Here is a 24,479-nt window from a genome sequence, read left to right as displayed (position 1 = left end):
GCAACTTCATTTATTTAGGTATAGAGCCCTAATGTAGAGATAATTATTGTTTTTAATGAAATATAACTGAATAAAACAAAATAAGACATTTAAACCCAATGTGCTGTGTGAATCAGGCATATATAGCTGAACCTTTTACACATGGAATTAGACTAAGGATCTTAATGGGATAACATGTATTTTTAGTTGCTTTACATGCTTAAATAAAATTCCAAACCAAAGAAGGCAAGTTAACATGTAGAAGGGCTGTGTTATGGGGGTTTTAATGGACAGAAAAGTGGTTGTACTAAATTGACAGTATTTAATAATTTGTTGCAAATGAAGTTATACAAAACTGCAACTGAAATTAACATAAACTATAATCTTCTTTTGTCATATAGGCACTTCAAATTGGAGCCTATGTTGAACATTGAATGAAGGAACTTATTCCTGGTGATGCAGTAGGAAATGCCCAGCTCCACTGTAATGGCAATTGGAGCTCTCTCCAGCTCTCTTCTTGTAACGTGTTGCCTAATGGTTGCCCTATGCAACCCAACTATACGTGTACAAAATCTTACCCAGACACAGCATCAAGAGCAATTGAAAAACAGTCAAGAAAAGAGGGATCATGCTGCTCATGACAGTCAAAACCAAACAATTTTGGGTAAAGTAAATAAGAACAAAACAGAAAAGGATGAAACAATGAAAGAGTTAAAAAATAAAGCTAATAAAACTGTTTCAAACAAAGAATTTTTGAGTAGACAAAAACAGACTCTGAGTACTCAAACTCAGAGCAGTAAATCAGGGACTGTAACACAAGTGAAATCAGATGTTATACAAGATCAGCCCTTAGAGGAAATGTTTATTCCAGATCCAATTACAACAATGGAAACTTCAGAGGAATATTCCTATCCAGATTATCGGGGAAAAGGTTGTGTGGACGAGAGCGGATTTGTTTATGCTATTGGAGAAAAGTTTACGCCTGGCCCCTCAGCTTGCCCTTGCCGCTGCACGGAAGAGGGGCCCCTTTGTATTCAACCAGAGTGCCCTAGACTTCACCCACGGTGTATTCAAGTCGACAACAGCCAGTGCTGCCCTCAGTGTAAAGAAAGGAAGAATTACTGTGAATTTCGAGGAAAAACATATCAGTCCTTGGAAGAATTTATAGTAAGTCTCAGTTTTATTTCTTGAAAAGTAGTTTTACATTTTAATTACAGAACAAAAAGTCATACTAAAGCTTTGCACCGTTAAAACAATATTTAAATGAATAAATAGGTTATTATTAACGAGTAATATAATATTGCATATCCTCTTTTATATCTTTTTATCATATTTTTAGAAGTTTTAGAGTATCATTGTATGAAAACTGTCAGGAAGCTAACATTAACATTTAATTAATATGTTGATAAAATGCTGTTGCGTATTTTGTGCTGCTCATTGGTGCTTGCTATTAATGTTCTATTTTAAAACTGGGAATACTGTTTACTTTTGACATAGCAACTTCAAGCCAAGATAAAATACACAACACGTTAAGAGGATATTCTATACAGGTGGAGTCTGTAAAAGATGGTCTTAAAATGTTGTCAGAATTGTTTTTTCTAGTGTACAACATATTCTATATAAAAAATACAACCCTTTAGTTAAAAACATTTATACTAAGAAAAAACTGTATGTTTTTGGAGATACTATGAAAATATAATACTTTTTGTAACATGTGACATCACTTTTGAATAGCAGTGATAGTTGACAAAATATAAGGATCAACCCACATTCTTCTTTTATAGCTAAGCAACATTTTTATATAGTAAGGGTGGAATGTTGTGATGTTTTCATGGCAGTCATCTTTAAATCCATTTCCATTTAAAATATTTTTTTGTTACAGAATAAATTGTTCTATATAATTCAAACATACCGGTAATCTATGATGAAATGTGAGTTTAAACATATGAATTGTTAAGGGGTACAGAGTTGGTCTTATCTTTTATGTCTAAAAAATTAATAAGGGTGCAAAAAAGGTAATTTACTAGTCAGCAATCATGTAGGTGTAAATGTAACTAACTAAATTTAATCTACATAATTAATAGAAAAAACTTGCAAATCCACTTATATGATTGTGTTATGCATGGGCTTTGGCCTGCACCAGATGGGATTTCACATGCTGGAAAAAGTGAAAACATCACCTTTTTCATGCTACTATTGAGCCTCCGTTTTAATTAATTACTACCTTTTCATTTTTCTCCTTAAATACAAGTTGTTGGAACCTCTCAGGATAACTTGCATCAAATAACTTTAGGTAACATATAATTTAGCAGTTGTTAGACTATAAAGAAAACAATTTAGTTCTATTATCTAGGTCATAATAGTTACTGGATGTAATCACAATATTATCTGAAACAACAGGTTTCTAATGGAGTCATACGCAGCTATGTAATGTTTTATTGGCAAGGCTGCATGAACAAATGGACCTTCATACTTCATTCAAGTGGAAATGTTTGAAATCAAGTATAAAAGTACCTGCAGTTCCCAAATAAAGGGTTGTAATGAAAGATTGTAATAGAAGGTGCTCAACTGTGGTTGTGTAGTTTTATGAAACAGAATTCAATAACATCAATATTACACATCTAAAAAAGTTGTGTAGGAGTGTTTAAAAGTTTAAATATACAATCCAGTGTTAGGGAAGACTGCTTTTCTCAATACCCATACTTGCCAGGTACTATAATCTGTGGAGTTAAATGGTGAAGAAGACAGGTGCCTATATAGTATAGCATATTATACAAGTTATACAAGTACTGCATAAAGTACTGCATAAAAATTTACTGGTGATATGTGTTGTCCAATAATCCAGAAGCAATTATATTCCATCTATAGGTAGAAGAAGCTGCTTGATCTATTGTTTTCATTTGAGTGTTCAGTGCTTTCAATCATTAGAGTCTCATATACCTTCTAGGGCTGACACTATCACTGTTTTCTAAAAAAGTGAAAAAAAAAGTATTATAAAAACATAAAATACAAGAAATATCATTATCAAATTTATTATTATAAAAATGTAATTATATACCTATTAGTATACATTTATAAATAGCATTTGGGCAGCACGGTGGCTAAGTGGTTAGCACTTCTGCCTTACAGCACTGGGGTTCATGAGTTCAATTCCCGACCATGGCCTTATATGTGAGGAGTTTTTTTGTCCTCCCCGTGTTTGCATGGGTTTCCTCCGGGTGCTCCGGTTTCCTCCCACACTCCAAAAACATACTGGTAGGTTAATTGGCTGCTAGCAAAACTGACCCTAGTCTATCTTTGTGTCTATGTCTGTGTTTGGGAATTTAGACTGTAAACCCCAATGAGGCAGGGACTGATGTGAGTGAGTTCTCCGTACAGCGCTGCGGAATTAGTGGGAGGAAACCGGAGTACCTGGAGGAAACCCACGCAAATACGGGGAGATATAAATAAATGATAATAATAATAATAATAATAATAATAATAAAAAGTTGATTCTGAAACAACATAAACAAAAATTATAAATACCATGAATGTCTTTATTCCAGATTCACTGCAAAATATATATTCTATGAAATGTTAATGTGATTATGTGCCCAAATGATAAAACATCTCATTGTGAGATCACAAGGGATCATATTAAGACAAATACAAATTATAATAAATTAAAATGATTTTTTTTTTTACAATTTTCCCAACAGTAAATTACCATAAAGTTTAATGATAAGATAAAATATGGTGGGAGCAGAGCAGGAAAAGTGTACTTGTTTAATATTTTTTATATGCTTTTCCTGTATATGACTGCCAACATAAAACTATTAAATACTTGGAAAATTCAATGATTTATCTTATACACATGGTGTATAGGGCAGATTGGAAATTTGGACCATGGAGCTCTGTGACAATGTTGGTTGGAGAGTGAGGAGCACAACTGTCACGAATAGGCACCTCTAGCTACTACCTGATTTAATATCTTATCATATATTCACACAGTCAAATAATATATTACCTCTATTTTACTCGGAACCCTCTCCTAACTGCCTCTACCAGTCACAACTCGCACTTGTGACTTGGAAGCGTTTACTGTATGGGGTTACACATGATTCCAGCACTTACTCTTCCTCTCACATATCGCACAGGTTACAGATTTGCTGAGTCGCCCCCGTACAGCGTTCACACAACCGCACCACTTCGGTTTGCCACCACCTATTGAATAAGGGCAATAGGACCCCAATATACTGCCCCACACTGGCACAAAATGAGCACTCCTTGTTACAAACAGTTAGCAGGGCACACACCAGCAATCAAAGGGTTAACACTTAACCCCTCAAGGCTCTATGATACAAATTTACATGCAGGCACTCACTCCACTTGGTATACAAATGTATTCACAATTCACACCTCAGCAATGAAAGGTTTACCAATGTCAAGCAATCTATCTCTTCTAGATGAGCAGTGAATTTGTTTAGAGCAATAAGGACAGTACTTTTCATTTTTTAGATTTAATATACAAAACATACAATGCTTACAGGTTATGTAAAAAAACAATTAATAAATAATTGACATACATAAAAAAAGTTGCAAAACAGGCAAAATAAAGGGGTAAAATTCAGAGTATTACTTACAGTTAAGCGGTATATTCTGAGCCAAGGGAAATTGGCTTCAAGATGGACAGCTTATCAATGATGATTGATTTCCCAAAAGACTGACAATTTATTGTAACTAGTCTCAGCTTTTTAAAGACATCTTTACACCTTATCACACCTCCAGGTATTGTGGTCTGTAACATTGTTTACAATCACCATTTACATGTTGCCTGATTTACTACCCAATTCTACTATGTGACCCAACTTTCCTGTGGAGAGTCAAACAGACACAATTTTATTATTAATAGATCCACTATGAATGTGTCAACTGATTAGTACCAAACACGCCTATATCCAGCGTCTTTTTTGAGCTTATACTCATTTCCTCATTTTCTCTGTGTGGCAGAATGCTTTATTTGACACATGGGCTGCCCTTCATTATACTATTGAGGAATACATAGTTGATCACTACTGTTATTGATTTTAAGTTGCATTTTGGAAACTGAATTAGAGTTGTCTATATAACATTCAGCAAACCATCATTCTTGTCTATGTAAGTATGCAATTCACCCCCAGGGGCCTTTGAAGCTGCTCAGCTTTCTTTGAAAGTCTTACTGTTATCTTTTAACATAGAGGTGGGCAGAAGCCCCAGGTACACACACACCAGACCCTCTGACCACATTTAACACCTTAATAGCTCAATGGATTCATTTGCTATAGCATATTTACACTGCAGTTATTATTAGACCTTATTCCCCACAATTATGTTATTGGTTTATCCTTATAACTGTAAATCCTCTCTGTTCACTACAACAAACAACATATCTTAAAAAGGCTAAAAAATATAATTTGTGCCTGCCTACATATGCTTAATTTGGTACAACAATACTGATACCATCTGTGCGCAATTAACTCAGATTTACTAAAGTATGTGTACAACAAGAAAATAATATAATTCAAAGAATAATGTAAGGCTTTTGCATTGTGCGTTTGTAATGTTATTGAAAATAAATGATGTTTGCATTCAATACATTCTTGTATGATAGAAAGTACAATATGATGCAAAATAATATAAGATAATTGTTGTTCCAATGTTTTATCATTTTTAATTTACCTGTATTTATGATGTAGTAAAATATACAGTACTTTTAGTGGTTATATTGTGGCATATCACCCATTATGTTTAAATGTCTTTTCTTACATAAAACTCCACTAGTGTCCTAAGCACATCAAATGAAGATTTTCACAGATTACCATATACTAAGCTATAAATTAACTGTTCTAATCAATCTTTATACTTTTCCTGGCATGTGCTGTTGCTTATGCATATACTAATATGGAAAAGTAGGTAATAATCCTTAGACTGTATGGTGGGAATGGAAGATTTACTAAAAGACCTTGTAAATCCATTTGGGTGTGAATGGTCCCAGGAGATGCTAGAGATTTTAGAGCTTTGTATTCAAGTAGTCTGTTCTGTAGAGTCTATTCGAGTATGACTAGTGTCTGAGTGAAGTCCAACACAATAGACTTGACTTTTTTAGCAGTAAGCCCAAGGTATTATGAGCCGAAGATATTAAATACAGCAAGAAAGCTGGAGTCAAGAGATATGCAGGTAAGAATTCTGTGGAGGATTAGCAAAAAGCATCCGGAGCTGTAGGGACATTAAATATTATAAGGCATGCTGGGGCCAAAAATACGTCATGCCTGAAGCTGTCGTCAAACCATTTAATGAGAATGTGGAACCCAGGAACCTGAGCATAATTATAAAGCCAGGGTACTTGTAACTTGTTGGACGCCCCATGTATAGTGAAAGAGATAAGAGACACTTGAGTGAAGTGGAGACTGACATAGTGTCGGTAGATCAGGAGTGCTGGTAAAGAGTACATTGTGTGGAGATTGAAAGTGAGGAATGGCTACTCCTTACACGTGGTGTGTTAGTCAGCTATTGTGAATCATCTGTGAGAGTAGATGTACTTGTAGCTTGCACATACAGTACATCATATTCCAGTGAGTAAGGGGCTACAAGTAAATATTCAAAGGTGGAAAATGCAGAAAAAAAGCGTAAGGTTGTATGAGAGAGAGAGAGAGAGAGAGAGAGAGAGAGAAAAAGCAAGCCCCATTTGGGTTTTCAGCTATGGAACTATAAGTCCAAACAGGGCTTGTGCACATATGCCAACCCCTGTGAAGAGCGCAGAAACATAGCTTCCACAGTGGAAGGACTAGCATTGCCAGGACCCATCAAAGCAACCACATGGTCTGCTCCAGCTGTTTCACCACTACTGATTGTATGTATAATTATTGTGCAAATTAACATTCTCAATGGTTGCTTGACCTAATAGCTATATTTTGAAAACATGCCATTTTGGCTTATTTGTCAAAGGGTGAATAGTCTTTCTGTTAGCAACAATGGGGGTTATCACTGAAGATTGAAAGCCACCCCCCTTCCTGTGCTGGCAATTTGCACATGCGTTGCTTTGCTAATCATGAACCGCTTCCTCGCACCAAGGCATCTCAGTGCAGCTTTTACAATCCTTGTTGCAACTCAGAAATTAAAGGAGAACATGACCATGCAAACAAAAAAAATATTTATTTGCCACGGGTGGGCCGGTGGGGCACCTCAGTTAGCATAGTGCCTTCTTTCTATGCTTGCCATGTTTACAGTGTTCCGCCGGCCCTGGAGAGAGATAGTTGTTTTTTTTTTGCTTAGAAGGGAGAGGAGGGAAGAGGAGAGGAGAGGAGAAGAGAAGGAATGACTTCAATTAGAGGGGATGGATAGATTTGACTAGAGATAATTAGAGATGCTCGGGCTCGCTTTTCTGAAAACCAAACCCAGCTGAACTTAGTGGATCCGAGTAGGCTCATGAGCCGGCTCAATACTTTTGTGCATCCTCGGATCTGAATAGAGTCAAAACATCATAGTTGCATTGTCAGATCTTGCGGGTTTTGGATTCCATAAGTACCTCCCTCCTCAGGAGATCCAGCACCATTGCTCCCAGAGGAACAGGGGAAGAAGTGTTCTTGTAACTCTCCATTCTCCAGTGACATTGCTCAGTGCCATTGCTCATGCAGAAACAGGGGTAGCAGTGTTCTTGTCACTCTCCTGTCTCCAGTGCCATTGCTCATACAGAAACAGGAGGGGTAGCAGTGTTCTTGTCACTTGACAAAAATTGACTGGAAATGACTGGAAATTAATGTTATTGAGGTTAATAATAATGTAGGAACAAAATAGAGCCAAATTATGGGATTTTAGAAAAAAATAAGGATTTTAGAAAAAAATAGGGATCCAAAACCAAAACATGCGAGTACAGTTTTGACAACACCAAAAGCAAAAAACCGAAGTTAATCTAGATCCAAAACCAAAGCCAAAACACGGGGGTCAGTGAACATCTTGTTATGAGCATTTTGTCGCTATCCAATAACGATTGTCGAATCTCTATTTGTGTTTCCAACGCACAAATATTTATTCTCAAAAAGTAGCAGAATATATTCAAGTGAAATAATAATAATAAGTACAGCCGTTACTTATCGCAGGCGCTCTGGATCCAGTGTACAGTCATTCAGGTCTGAAGTCTGTGGTCAAGGTGAGTGAACACTACATGAGAGCTACTGCTTATATGCAAACAGAGATACAGTGAAACAATGCAGGTGGTATAGCTTGCTTCTATTGGTCCAGGCATCAGGAGGGTCCAGGGGGTTACACATAATAGGCTGATTCAATCTAAGGAATCCAAAGGTAGGGGTCTCTCCAGGGGATGAGCTCTGTTCTTCCCGCCACACTCCAATTACAATCAGTCTATTAGCATTTGACAGTTAATATCATATTAAAGGTTTATTCCCTGACATCAATAACTAGAGTATGCAATGTGTGATCTCTTCGCCAAATGCACCGAACAGCTGCTGATGTAAAGGGGATTACTATGATATTAGACATGACACATTTCTTTTAACCTGAATCATATGTATCACTAATATGCATATAACTTATAATATTACACATAAACACTACTATATTTCGACATAAATAACTATGTGTTGCAACTACGATTAATGTGTACTATTTACATATGTGTGTGTTGGTGCGAATGTATACTAAAGTGTAAATACTGTTATTGCCACGTGTTGCGGCTGGATATGCCCTTCCACGCCGTAGCGTACTCTACACATAATTTCAGACAAGGACAATCAAGTTTGCGCGATATCAATTGAAATGACTTTATCCAATTTGCTGACTTCGACAGCTCCACCCTTTGATAGCATTTTGAAGTATCACCTAATAACCGTCTTAAGTTCAGGATTATACAACACCTCTTCACAGACCATGATCTCGGTATCTCTCACCTCCCTTTCAGTCTCGTTCTCAGTGTTTCTCCTAGAAGATTGTTTTCCACACTTCAACACAGTAGGAACACATTTAACACATAAACCAATTGCTAAGATGACACCCAGTATAAGGAGAAGAAGCTTACCTACACTAGCAAGCATTTCCTGTACCCATTCCCCAGACCAGAGAACAATTTCACAGGATTCAACCACGAGAACCATCCTGCCACCTTTTCCCCAATCTCATAGAATGAAGAATTATGGCTCCTTCGAAATTCCCATTTCAGTTGCAGAATTTCATCCATCTTCCGGTCTATAACCTCCTTAGGGTCATCCGTATTACTGGTGATGTACTTGCAACATTTGACACCGAACTGTATACCTGAAAGTGTCATCATACATATCGGTGATATTGTCTATCAATTTAGCTAGGTCTTGTATATATTTAAAGTTTATTGTTCCCCGAGCGGTCATGGTGAGATCTAGAGCAACCATAACTTGGAAAACTGCGGTTTCACTAGTCAATTTTGTAGCTATGGGTTCCTCATCAGGAATCATATTTCTCTTGCCACGGTGTTCATACTGTGTGTGTATGTATGGTGGTGATGTAGTCTTGTGAATACCAACCATTTCATCATGAGTAATAGTCATGATTTCAGGAACCAGTTTAGCTAAGAAACACAAACCCTTGGAAATCTGAGTCACCCAGGAATAAGCTTTTCTCCCACAAACAAAGTACACATCATCAGGGAGAACATAAGGAACAGTATGCCCATTAATTATATCACATAAGGTTTTGACAAAACTACCCATGTCTAGTGCCTCCATTTGTTCGAGACACGTGTCAGCATGGATGACATTCTTACAATTACCTATAGAGACCTTTCCAATGGATACTTTCTTATGTTTAGTTAAACACCCTAATTTGTGGTGTCCATCAACAGTCCTGCCTATTGGTGACCTTACACGTCTCCTTCCAAAATGAGTGTGGCGAGCCATTGTCTGATCGGATAGGTCAGCTTCCCAATTCTCCAGACGCTTTGCATGAGAGATGTTTAGGCACAGTAAGGATCTGTCTAAGGAGTATTGTCGAAGCTTCAGACTAGAGGACCTAGTGTTATTGTACCTCCCTTCTATGGGCCTCCCTCCCTTCAATTCTAGTACCTCAGAGATGTTTAGTGGAAATGGTACTAGTCCTATGTTATGCTGTCCCTGAGGCACATGTGATCACACCCAGCACTCAGTTTGATTTAGAACCTTACCCACTAAGGAGTGATAATCCTCCAGAGGATGCCCGCCCATGTCCAAGGTACTGGTGGACTGGCATCGCTGGATGCACATTTCTTCAACTAGGGAATCACAGAACTTACAGATACAATACTCATCAGACAATAGCCCCTTACACTATCTCCGAGTTCCCGAGCTAGCAGACCTTTTCATAACCCCTGGACCAAGCTTGATAATGGGCTGCTCTGGGTATTCTAATAAATCCATCTCATCCGTATCACTACCAGAACCTGCCTCTGTCCTCCATCCTCCTTCACAAAAATCGAGTGTCCTTAAAAAAGTAAAGATAAGGAAAATCCTGGAACAAAAGAAAAACAAAAACCGCCACTTCATCGCTGGAAAGATAGTTCTGAGGCAACGTCTCTGGTTCAGGTGTCTTGACTGCAGGCTTTAGGTCTCCCGGAACAAGTGTACGAGTTAAAGATCAGTGTCGTCAGTTTCAGCTTTATGTCGCACTTTCTCTGGGTTACTGGCTCTCCTGCAGTGGGTGGAATGGACCAAAGTGTCTCTCTCTGCAACCTTCAGTGATGTAGTACTGGTCAGCAGCAATTGGTATGGGCCTTCCCAACGGTCTGTTAAACAACCTGAACGTAAGAAATTGCGGATCATAACATAGTCCCCAGGTTCAACATCATGACAGTTCGTTTCTGGCATACCAGGTGACAGCATTTTTAGTTTTTGTTGTTGTTGCTTTAGCTGTCTGCTCATTTTTATAAGATACAGTACAGTCACTTCATTATTACACTTCAAGTCGTCTTGTGGACTCACGATCAAATAAGGTTGTCGGCCGAACAGTATCTCAAAGGGGGACAGATTAAGAGGAGGTCTAGGAGTGGTTCGAATGTTATGGAGGACTAGTGGCAAAGCTTCAGGCCATGCCAACCCAGTTCCAGCCATTATCTTACCAAGCTTGCTCTTTATAGTACCATTTACTCTTTCCACCTTAACACTGGCTTGTGGTCGGTAAGGGGTGTGAAGTCTGCTACTGATTCCCATGAGCTTACACATATTTTGGAAGATATCACCAGTAAAGTGGGTACCCCTATCACTTTCAATGATTCTAGGGATACTGAACCTACACACAAACTCTTGTACAATTTTCTTTGCAGTGAACACAGCAGTATTAGTGGCTGCTGGATATGCTTCTACCCAACCGGAAAACATATCAATACATACTATCACATACTTTAGATTCCTGCACGGTGGTAATTGGAAATAGTCAATTTGTATTACCTGAAAAGGTCCGTCTGTAGGAGGGATGTGGGATGGCTCAGTTGGAATAGTTTTCCCGACATTTATCCTCAAACAAGTAAGACATGACATTGCTTTCTTACCAGCCTGAGAGGAAAATCCAGGAGCACAACAGTATGCTCTCACCAGTTTGCACATACCTTCTTTACCCAGGTGAGTCAGACCGTGTGCTGCTTCAGCCAGGCTTGGATAATATGTTCGGGGAGCTACAGGCTTACCTTGTCCATTCCTCCAGAGTCCTGAGGACTCTTGACCACATCCCTTCGCCTTCCAGACCATCTTTTCCTGCAGGGAACACAAATCCTGCATTTCAATTAATTTCTGCATGTCTAATGTCTGAACAACCATTATAGTTTTGGTCGATACAGTCATAGGTTGCCCTGCTGCCCATTTAGCAGCTTCGTCCGCCCTATTATTGCCCAATGACACCGGGTCTTCTTCAGAGGTATGGGCTTTGCACTTTATGACGGCTACCGTCTTGGGTAACTGTATCGATGTCAAAAGTCCTTTTATGTCTTGTGAGTGTGTCACTGGCGTACCTGCTGCTGTCGTAAAGTTTCTAAGAAGCCAAAGGGCCCCAAAATCATGCACTACCCCGAAGGCGTACCTAGAGTCAGTATATATATTAGCTGATTTACCTTCTGCCAACGCACACGCTCTCCTTAATGCTACTAGTTCCGCCACTTGGGCTGAGTGAGGTGGACCAAGGGGTTCAGCTTCTAGCACACCCTGATCGTCTACAACAGCGTAGCCAGTAGATAGTTCTCCCGTCTCTGTCTGTCTATGACAACTCCCGTCTGTATAAAACGTAAAATCTACATTTTATAAGGGGGTGTCACGTATGTCGGGCCTTGCAGTAAAGGTCTGGTTCAGGTATTCCATACAATCATGCGTATCAGTACTCTTGCCTAACTCATCATCAACCAGGGTCTCCTCACCTCCCACCCTTTGTGTCTTTAGAGACACATATGGAAGGTATGTAGCTGGATTTAAGGTGCTACATCGTTTGATGGTGATGTTTGAGGGTGCCATCAGAGCAAGTTCCCACTTTGTGAATCTAGCTGAAGAAACATGTCTAGTTTGAGCTGAATTTAACAGAGCTGATACAGCATGGGGTGTATAGACAGTTAAATTATGTCCTAATACTACGTCCTCGCTCTTACTTACCAGAAGAGCAGTTGCTGCTACACTTCTTAGACATGTTGGGAGTGATCTTGCCACAGTGTCCAATTGTGCACTGTAGTATGCTACCGGTCTGCTAGCGTCACCATGTTTCTGTGTGAGGACACCTGCTGCACAACCATCAGCTTTCGTACAGAATAGTTCAAAAGGCTTTTCATAATCAGGTATTCCCAATGCAGGTGCTCTAGTCAGACTATCTTTGAGATTAAAGAACGCTTGCTCTGACTCTTCTGTGTGTACGACACGTTCTGGTTTCGAGTAAGAGACTAGCTCCTGCAATGGTAATGCCAGAATAGAAAAACCTGGGATCCAGGATCTACAGTATCCAGCCATCCCCAAGAAGGTACGAATTTGCTTCTGGCTCTGCGGTAGAGTCATGTGTTGTATGGCCTCAATTCTGTCAGTCGTCAGATGTCTTAGCCCCTGGGTGAGACAGTGTCCTAAGTATTTGACTTTAGTCTGACATGGCTGTAACTTGTCCTTTGCCACCTTGTGCCCTGTTTGTGAGAGATGGAGCAACAACAATTTAGTATCATGTAAACATGACATAAAAAATCAGAGCACAGCAACAAATTGTCCACATTTTGAATTAGAACAGACCCATTGCAGGGTTGAAAGAATTGCAAACAGTCATGTAAGGCTTCGGAGAAAATACTGGGGGTGTCAATGAACCCCTGGGGCAGTCTGGTCCATGTGTATTGCACTCCCCAGTAGGAGAATGCAAAAAGGTATTGGCAGTCAGGGTGAAGAGGGACTGAGAAGAAAGCAGAACATAGGTCAATGACAGTAAAATGACTAGCAGACAGTGGAATCTTCATGAGGATGACAGCTGGATTCGGCACTACTGGGAATTGGCTCTCAACAACTTTATTAATTCCCCTTAAGTCCTGGACTAATCTATAGCCCCTCCCCCCACTCTTCTTCACAGGGAAAATGGGACTATTTGCTGTGCTGGATGTACGAAGTAAAATCCCTTGTTGCAATAGCCTCTCAATAACAGGATATACCCCCAATTCCACCTCCGGTTTTAATGGATACTGTGGGATTTTTGAAGCTATCCTACCACTTTTTAGATTTACCATGACAGGGGCTACGTTTGCCATTAGTCCAGTGTCCAGTCCATCTCTGGTCCATAGTGAACCCGGTATTTCCAGCAACATCCCCTTGACTTGAGATGGACTTTGTTCTATAACAGTAGAGTGTAACATTAACCTTTGAGGGGTGTCCAATATATCCTGTACCTCATGCGTGACCTTCTCTGGTATGTCTAAGAACACACCATCTGAAGTACAGTATATGACACATCCCTTTTTACATAACAAGTCTCTCCCTAGCAAGTTAGTAGGAGCCGCTGCAGCTAAGAGAAACGAATGCTTAGTATGCAGGGGCCCGATAATAACTTCAGCGGGTTTAGTTAGAGGATAATGTAACACTCCTCCCGTTACCCCCATAGCTGGAATAGTTTTACTGGTCACCTGTAGATTAAAAGGAGAGGTTATCACAGATCTGGCCGCCCCTGTATCTACAAGAAAAGTTTGCTTCCTACCAGCTATGTCAACTATCATTGTTGGTTCTTCTCTCAGACTCTCAGTTAACCTTACTGGCTGTAGACTACAGATATGACCTGACCCCTAGCGCTGACTATTGCTTTCCCGCGCAGCATCTGCTGCTGTAATATGCGCGGGCAGGTGTGAGTCTTCTAGTCTATGTGAATCCCTCCTTGGAGGATATCAATGCGACCCTTCATTAGGATTATATCTTCCCTTAGTACAATCTTTCCTCATATGTCCTTCTTCTTTGCAATTATAACATCTCAACATTCTGCGTTTCCTGTTATGTGGGTTATAGGCTGGCGGTCGTGTATGCATTCCCTCTAATGCTTGTATACTCATTGTCGTCATCTTGTCACTCTTTTCTTCCCTTCTCCTAAAGATATTTTTATTATGCTCCACAGCAGGCTCCCTAAGGGAATCTACCGTGATGCCTCTCTTATTAGGTAATGAGGTTTGTACTCTGGTTTTTAAATTTTCCTTAAGACCATCCATTAGTACTCCTACAGCTACTTCCCTGTGATGTGGGTCCTCACCTATGTTTAATATCCCAGTGAACCGTGTTATCACTGCTATAGCTCTACTAAAGTAATCTGATGCTGTTTCACTATCTTTTTGTTTTATGGTGAAAATCTTACTCCAATTCGCTACTACTGGAAAAGAGATAAATGTTTGACAATCTGTTCTATATTCTCTTGATTAATCTCATCTGTCAAGGTGTCATCTTCCTCCAACGAACAATCTTTAATAAATTGTTGTACGTTAGTATTGGGAGGAAGACACGCCCTCAACACTACACGCCAATCCTTATCGGTTGGTTCGTGTGCATTTCCCAAGTCTTTAACAAACTTCTGACACTTAGCCAACTCTTTTCTAGGATCTGGGAATTCAGTCATAATGGAATGTAATTCTGATCTAGTCCAGGGACAATGCATTGCAACATTTCTTAAAGGAACTACACCATCCTTATCCGCCTTCCCATTGGGAACTGATATTGTGCGGACTGGATACGTACCCACTGGTTCACTATCTTCAGGGTTAGCTACTTCAGTACTTTGAATATTGTCTCTCCTAGTGGTCACACTACTCTCACCTATCTCAGCCATTGCCCCCTTTCCATACTTACGCTGAACCTCTAACATATTAACAGCATGGGCAATGGCTGAAATTACCGTGAGTTCATCCTTTTCTTCACAAACACTTGCTTTAAACTGACTTAAAACAGGATATAACTTAGCAATTTACTTTTTTTCATCTTTAATAATGGCTGTACTTACTCCCCCCGCCACAAAGGGTGGCGGGGGCGCACTTGCGCTGAGTTCTCCACACTTCTCAATGGCTACTTCCCCTGTGCACTCGCTGCTCTGCCATGTGTTGCCTTCCATTTTCCACAATTTTAAACAGTCATTATGTTTATTTCTCACTTTTGTTGACTTAATCAACCACACTTTATCTTTTACGTTATTTAGTACCTCTGCATTAAAACTCCCTATTGTTGGAAAAGGCCTAACACAATCTTTGGTCATCTTGACCCACGTGTCGCAATACGCAGTTGCGTATGCACCATATTTCTTACACATGAGAAATCTCGCTGAACCAATAGGCCCTTCCTTAGGCAGTACCTCGGCCATCTCTAGCGTCTGCTTAGCACCCATGTTGAACAATAGGGTCCCAGTAATATCACAATATCCTGCCACAAAAATAGGGTTCCAGAAATATCACAATATCCTGCCACTAATTTCAACACTCTGCTACCCGCAATCTACCGCTAGAGATATTTTACTGGCCCGTGAATGTATTTGCTACAAGCCGCGTCCACTCGCTTCCTCTCGTATTGAACGAGGACCCCTAATACAGAAATATCAATGCGGACTAAAGGGTTATCAGCTCCTCGATTACCCCTGACTCTCCAACAAAATCTGTTGAGTTTTTTACGCCTGGCAGCATCTGGTAAAATCAATTACCAGCCTTACCAACATAATTCCTCCCCGTTACCCCCAAGTCGCAATCACGGCTTTCCTTGCCGTGCGGTGCAATCGCAATGCTTAAAGCTTATCAGTAAGCGATGCGATTACCCTTGGGTGCACGTCGGGAAAACTCGCTTAGTTTCCGCCCCCCGGTATACCTGCCTTGTATACCGTACACCAGTTGGGCACCTGCCACGTCAGACAGCAACTGACACTCTATTCAACAATAGATCAAACCTTAGTGTATTTAAAGTCAACAAATCAGACGACATACACCTTTTCTGCACAGAAAATCAAAGTTCCCAACAATAGTAATAATGTCCCAGAGGTTTTAACAAGTAATTATACTATGCATGTATAACAACTATCAAAACGATTGTTTAACCACGTGGCAAATCTACCGGAAGTTCGCGTACGCAAAGCAGGAAGTACACTTATGCTAAGCAATGCAATACAGTTAAAACGCACAATGACAGTAAAAAGAAACAGTTTTCTCTTTTGTCCCTAGATTCAGTTAGCGTACCTTAGATAATGCAAAACGGACATTCGGTTTCACAACACAGAGTAAAATTCAGGTTTTGAACACATTGCGTTCTTACCCGTATATGACGCGTCTCCACCCTTTGTTGGGGAACCAAAATCTGTTGGTCTTGCGTATCGTCCGGCAACGAAACCTCCAAACTCAAGAGCCCCCAAATTGTTATGAGCGTTTTGTCGCTATCCAATAACTATTGTCGAATCTCTATTTGTGTTTCCAACGCACAAATATTTATTCTCAAAAAGTAGCAGAATATATTCAAGCGAAATAATAATAAGTACAGCCATTACTTATCGCAGGCGCTCTGGATCCAGTGTACAGTCATTCAGGTCTGAAGTCTGTGGTCAAGGTAACTAAACACTACATGAGAGCTACTGCTTATATGCAAACAGAGATACAGTTAAACAATGCAGGTGGTATAGCTTGCTTCTATTGGTCCAGGCATCAGGAGGGTCCAGGGGGTTACACATCATAGGCTGATTCAATCTAAGGAATCCAAAGGCGGAGGTCTCTCCAGGGGATGAGCTCTGTTCTTCCCGCCACACTCCAATTACAATCAGTCTATTAGCATTTGACAGTTAATATCATATTAAAGGTTTATTCCCTGACATCAATAACTAGAGTATGCAATGTGCGATCTCTTCACCGAATGCACTGAACAGCTGCTGATGTAAAGGGGATTACTATGATATTAGACATGACACATTTCTTTTAACCTGAACCATATGTATCACTAATATGCATATAACTTATAATATTACACATAAACATTACTATATTTCGACATAAATAACTATGTGTTGCAACTACGATTAATGTGTACTATTTACAAATGTGTGTGTTGGTGCGAATGTATACTAAAGTGTAAAAACTGTTATTGCCACGTGTTGCGGCTGGATACGCCCTTCCACGCCGTAGCTTGCTCTACGCATAATTTCAGACAAGGACAATCAAGTTTGCTCGATATCAATTGAAATGACTTTATCCAATTTGCTGACTTCGACAATCTCTAGTGATAATGTGCAGAAAACAATATTTATTCTTGAGATAACAATAAGATAATTTTCTATGTTTAAAGAAAAAATGTCATAATGACAAGTGCAGAGAAAGATTTTTTGCATCAGTCTGTTCATTCTTAAAAATATGCTATAATATATTGCATATTTTGCTTGAATATTTGTACACATAGATAGCTAATGGCACTACTGGCAAATAAGGTAAAATTTACTCTTGCACCCATCAGTGCATAGTTAAAAATACACCAGTTTAGATAGCAAGCAATGTATTGTCTGGGTATTTCAACATCACACATCACAAATGCCCATCACAAACAATAATATTCACAGATGTTTCCCCTACAGCAATCCAGGAAGAATGAGTGAAGAAATGTTGTAAGCTTCTTTCATTACATGCGCTGTAGTTGTCCTGGTACTCCATGGGTAAACATTGTTTGGCAAATTCTGTGCAAATTTCAGCCAGTTCACAAATTGATTTGTGAATTGCTGAAAATCATATGAAATTCTGAATCTGGTGAATTGATTCACCCATCGCTATACATATGCACTGTTGGTTGACTACTATATATGTATTACTAATGAAAACCACATCCGCCTCTATTAAAGATGAGCAGTTCGGATTCAGATAAATCCAACAGATCCGAGATTTGGGGTTTCCGAGTAGAACCAAACACATTACTTCATTCTTTGCACCAAAACTGGATCCGCAAATGAGGCATAACAAAATTTCTGGGAGAATATATATATAGTAATCCCCCCTGTTCTCTTCTGCCATTTTAGAACAGACAGCGCGTAGGGAGGAAAGTGGCTTGCAGGCTGTGTACCTATAATAGTTAGTAAAAAAGTGACTAAAGGGTTAGGACGAAATAGGGAATTTTATATAGAAAACAATATCTGTGATTATTTTTACAGCAGTATATTTCTGTAGCGACTAGTCAGCTACAATATTTTGCTGATTGATTAGGTGCCAATCTGAGTGTTTTAATGGAGTACTGGCTACTGTGTATGTGTATAGTATATGTGTGTATAGTATAGTATAATATATGTATAATCCATTTTCTGATAATGTCATCTTGTATCGCAGATACATAAACAATATCCTTATTGTTGGAATTGTTCATTAGATATTTTAAATGAGTTTGTAAAATACATAGCTAGCAATGATTTTAATCTATGTTTTACATCTACAATTAGCAAAACTGGGGCAGAATGTTTGGACTTGAGCCTAGGAACAGATGGCGAAAATATTGTCACAAATACCCATATTAAAAAAGTTGGTACAAACAGTTATCTCCATTATGATAGTGGCCATCTTACAAAATGGAAAGACAATATTCCATTCTCACAATTTAGTCAGATAAAAGGAATTGTTCAGATAAGAGGACATGTGAAAAACAGCAAAAAAATATTTGCAGATAGGTTTAGAGACAGGGGTTATCTAGCATCCATGATATCCAAAGCCTTAGAAAGAACTAGGAAATTGGAAAGGCGGGATATATTGTCATAGAGACCTAAAAAGATCAAAGAAAATATGATTCCTTTCATCACAGAATAGAATTAGGATGAGAAAAGAATTAAACATACACTTAGTAAATATTGAAATATTATTCATATGGATCCTGTTTTAGGATCCATGTTATCTGAGAAACACAATATTATTTTTACGAGAACTAGAAATCTTAAAACTTTATTGGCACCAAGTATGTTGCGTAATAAAGAAAATAAAGTGAAAGAAACTTTTCTAACTAAATTTACAACAGGTTTATTTAAATATTTATCTTATAGTGTTGTCATCTACTAAAAACATTCTCAGTTTGCTCTGGTATGAAAACATTGAAAATTTAAGGACTAATGAATTGCAGGACAACTTCAGTGGTATGTCTCTTGAAATATGTAGACAAAACGGGGACACATTGACTTGCCCTGGATATCCCCTATACAGTTAGTTTGGGACTCTATTTGTGGCCAAAGTTGGGAATCCACCCTGGGACATAATTGCTGTAGAGGATTTCAGATAAGCTATGGTTAATAATTTCAAATGTATATGCATTTGATTGTCTTAAATCCTTTTTATTAAAGTATATTGTTTTTTACTGGCAGTTTCCTCATCTATTTAAGCTAAATTGAAGAGTATATTTGGTAAACAGTTTGATATAAAAATTATTATACATAAAGTATTTATGAAGTACGTATTACACTATTATCTTCTTTATTTGTGGAGCTTTATAGATTCCATTATGGATATAGCTACATATTGATCCAAAAATTTGAAAAGGATCCTCGTCTCTCTGAAATTCATGTTGTGGATAAGATAATTGGAATTTTTATTACCCTTTGGTACGTGGTGACTTATTAGAATAAAATGTTCAAGAATATTGTTTTACATATTAGACTATGTTTGCCGCTTCTGTTTTTGTTTTATTCTCAATGAATTGCACTAACAAACTGGGGCTTAAAGAATAAAAAACTGCCTTACTGTTTGTTTAATTTTTAACTTTTATGTTTCTTTGTGAAATTAACTGAGCACACGGGTTAATCAATAAGCGCCTAAAGCTTATATATTTTATATCTATACTTTACATCTTTGCACATAAGTTAGCTGCTGGTTATCTCTAGTATATCGTTGAAAATGTTTAGACCAGAAAATATAGAGAGTAAAAACTCTGAATTGTGCAAAGAATTTTTAGTGAAGGAGCAAAGGATTCTAGTAAATTTGACTCTTTTGATTACTTTTTTGGGGACACTGAGAAATTCTTGGCTAAGGATATCTGACTATGGTGGGATATTACATTATTGGAGGAGTGTTTAAAGGTTAAGAGGGTACCATGAGGTCTTAAGATCTATAAAATTCAGACTTTTGGCCTATATAACGTAAACTTTATTTCTGAATGGGAAATGTGAATGTTATTTTGCTTTAATGAAGTTGATTGCATTTGAGAAACAAAAAATAATGAAGACTGTAAAGTCAGAATTGAAAGAAAAAACTGAAAATGGAATCCCTTAAAACAAAGAATGATTTCTCAATTAATGAAAAGGTTTTGCATAAGAAATTGGAAAAAATTGAACTTGAAGAGGTGGAAAGAAAGGGCAGAAAATTCCAGAGGGAAAAAAGGAATTATGAGAGTAATCAGGTATTTAAATGAACTATAACAGTGAACTTTCATAGTAAACTAGAAGGTAATCCATGAGAAAATAGAGATAGCTATATTGATAGAGAACATTGGGACAGGAAAACAACAGATAATTGGCGTACTGTTCCTTATAGATCCAGTGGTTATACAAATATATTCAGATGATTGATTTAAGGTAGCCTCTATCTTAAAAATAAGGTATCCAGATGGAGGCAGAAACAAGGGGGGGAAGGGCAAGGAAAAGGAGGAAGTGGTGCTAGATAAAATTGACTAAAGTAAAAATGGTATTTTCAGTTTATCTGATTATGAACTTTCAATTTAGAATTAAAACTATTAAGTAAAGGACTTTCATTTGGCCTGTTTAAAAAATCAAATGAGTTTCAGATTTTTATAGATTTAGTAGAAGATTGACATTGAAACGTAATTTTGCTAGCATGGATGAAGAAGAGTTGAGTGATGTGATAGTTAATGTCTTTAATCTATAGAAATCAGGTTTGAAACCCCCTTTAAAATTGTTCTTTATGGAATACAAGGTAAGTAATATTGAAGTATTTTACAAACTAGTGAAGGGGAACCTTTGTAAGGAATCAAAAGTTAAAAGCAAGAGGAATCTCTCAGTTCATGAGAAAAAAGCTCTGGATTCTCTGATGAAAAATGAGGAGATAGTTATCAAGCAGGCTGACATTATTGAAGCACAGATGCTTTTAGGTGATTTAGATTAGATAGACACTCTGATTTTTTTATGTGAATTACTAATTGTTTTACAAAAGGCACTAAAAATTTGGCTAATTAATCATGATGAATATCAATATATGTTACAAGAAAATTCTATTATCTGAATATTTTATTTTTTCCCAAGTGTGCATAAGTTGTTGATTAATCCACCTGGGAGGCCTATAATAGCAGGAATTAACTACCTTACATCACATGCCTTAAAGTATGTGGACATATTTCTTAAAGATATGTTGTGAGGTTGCCAGCATGAAGGGCACAACCTCTCTACTTCAAATGTTATACCATTTTGAATGGAAGAAGCATTATTAACGGGTAACTATACATGTTCAGTCAAACATTCTAAAGGGATTGATGCCATAAAATATTTTTTGGGGTTAGATGACAGTTTGATTGATGAACATAGAACCTTAATCTGTTAGTTAGTCTCATCTTATCACACAGTTATTTTATATTTCTTGGAAATTCACCCTGAGTGCTATTTTCAAAGCAGAGCTAACCCTCTCCCTACACGCTGTATGTTCTAAAATGGCACTTGAGAAAATGAGGAAGGGCAACATTTATATATCATGAGTTTTGCATGTAAATTTTACCAGAATGGACATTTTGGCTAGTTTTGAGATCCAAAAATTGGCATGCAAAACAAAGTCTCATCTCTAAAAGGCATAGTGTTGATTACTCTTCCTATGCTACCCCCCTTTCTGGTTAAAACTCCCGACACTTACAAACCATAAATAAAGACACGGACACCGACTTAAGTTTGGAATAAAAGGTCACTTTTATTTTATTGTTATTTTTAATTATTTTTGTTTATTTTATTTTATTTATTTTATTTTATTCTATCAAACTTTCTATCAAAATTTCTATCAAAATTTGGACCTTTTAATAGGTGGCGAAGAGCAGGGCAGCCAGCTAAACCAACATAAACCAATAAGGTAGAAGATCATCTCATTGCCACCGACCCAGGTTAAAACCTTATCTATTGGCCGGTACTATAACACCATGAATTAACTCAATACCCTCTGGACTCAACTAGTTATGCCCTTTCTAGACAAAACCTGATACTCCTTACTAGAGCATCAACGAGTCTGATAATGTCGAGGGAACCAAAGCTCATCGCCAACACTTAAGTACCGTATGTTTACCAACCAGCTGACTGCCATGCTCTCCTACCACAGCCGTGTGTCCTACGGACCTCACGGCCCGCCACCAAAAGAAAAAACAAACCCCCTCAGTTCCGAAAAAATCCTCTCTATAAACAAAACCGTTCCTTCTGCCGACAAATGGACCCCATCCGCTCTAAAAAGATGTGTCTTTTCTACCATTAACCAGGGATGACATATAACCACCCCCTGCATGCTTTTAATATTCTGTCTCACGTATCCGTCTATCTTCTTAACCACCCTTATCAATGAGGCCGGGGGAATAGATGATCTCCAGGACAACCGGGGTATAATATTTGACCAACACACCTTGATTGCAGGCCATTGAGCATATATTTGTGCGAGATCCTGGCGAATGCTAATGATTAGATCCAGGGATTTACCTCTACCCCTGTCATTGCCCCCCAAATGAATCACCACTATATCAGGAGCTCCGTGATCTTCTATCTCTTTTCCTAACGTGGGAATAAGCGCCGCCCATACCATGCCCCTTTGCCCCAACCACCGAATGTCTACTGGGTGTGTGAAAGTGGACCACCTATACGCTAGTCTGTGTTTCCTGCCCAAAAGATAAACGAATGACCCATGACCCATATTCGCGTCTTCTTTACCGCAGAACCTGGAACAAAATACATAATCCTGTCAAATTTTTCCTATGTGAGCGATACAATAGTATTAACTTCCAACACAGACAACAGCACTCTGAGCTGTTGCTAAATCTTAAATTAGCCCCCTCCATACCAGAGGGAAGCAATCCAGTTCAAGCGGAGTAACCCGCAACCGTAAACTCCTCCTTAATTACTTTCAAATTTTTAACCCTCTATGAGGCACCTCGGCCTTAACATTAACAACGATTTTATTTAAATTTATTTTATTTCTAATTTATTTTACATTTATTTTAAAGCAAAGAAAAAAGGAAAAATTGGTAACCCAGGTGAAGGTAAAAACCCCTTAGAACCCTGGAGGCACACACACTAATCAGGCCTTGCAAGGAAAAAAGAGGAGAAAATCCCTTCACGCCCCCGTTTAACACAGCGAGCAGCATAGCCCTGAGTCACCAACTGATAGAGAAGAAAAGATAAGATGAAAGAGATAGAAGAGTACCAAGTGAGTGGGGAGAGGAAAGACTATGTAGAAGGGAACCTATAAGCCCTCATTCGTCCAGCCGAATGTATTTCTTATGCGATTATCTCTGCGATTTCCATCTCCCTAGCGCCTGAATTTCTGTGACAGATGCACCCCTAACTGCAGCAGTGGTGGCGGCCCCGATCCTGAAAGAATGTGTACCATAGTCCGCCGGGTTTAGACCTATTTTCCCCCAGGGCACGTTTCAGCAGGGCATTGAACTGAAATTTAGTCAATGGAGTAGGATCTAGGTGAATTAGCCACAAACCCTCCCCTGGGGGCCAAAGACTAGCAAATTTATTAGCAAGTCAAACTGGGCATATAGATGTTCCTCGTTGCTCCGAAATTGTTAACCAATGACCTCTGCCTAACTGATCTGTTTTTGACTTAGCTTTCTTATATCATATCATATCAGGCTGCAAAATCACATTCCTAAATAGCAAAGCTTCATTCTGATTGTTCTTTGAGCACGCCACAAGCTCACTAACCCTAAAAGCGCTGTGATATGCTAATGAGAAAGCCAAACCAAATAGCAAAGCCTCGTAACTATCCTTTGATATGCTATGCAAAACCTCAATCAGTCTGCCTAAAATTTGTGTGTCAATAGGGCGGCGTGTGTCATTAATCACTGGCTGAGTTCTGGACCAACCTTTCA

At 38.5% G+C, this 24,479-nt stretch overlaps 1 protein-coding gene across 1 annotated transcript in view; it reads left to right on the top strand.

Moving 5' to 3' along the window:
• Window positions 1–24,479, top strand: part of VWC2 (von Willebrand factor C domain containing 2) — a 398,261-nt gene that overhangs the window by 27,513 nt on the left and 346,269 nt on the right. Inside the window, exon 2 of the mRNA XM_075211295.1 lies at window positions 381–1,146. Coding sequence (XP_075067396.1) covers window positions 448–1,146 — 699 coding nt within the window. The 5' untranslated portion in view covers window positions 381–447. The remainder of the gene's footprint in view (window positions 1–380; window positions 1,147–24,479) is intronic.

Source organism: Mixophyes fleayi, chromosome 5, assembly GCF_038048845.1.
Source record: "Mixophyes fleayi isolate aMixFle1 chromosome 5, aMixFle1.hap1, whole genome shotgun sequence".
NCBI classification, from domain to species: Eukaryota; Metazoa; Chordata; class Amphibia; order Anura; family Limnodynastidae; genus Mixophyes; species Mixophyes fleayi.
This window is presented reverse-complemented; position numbering and strand designations above follow the sequence as displayed.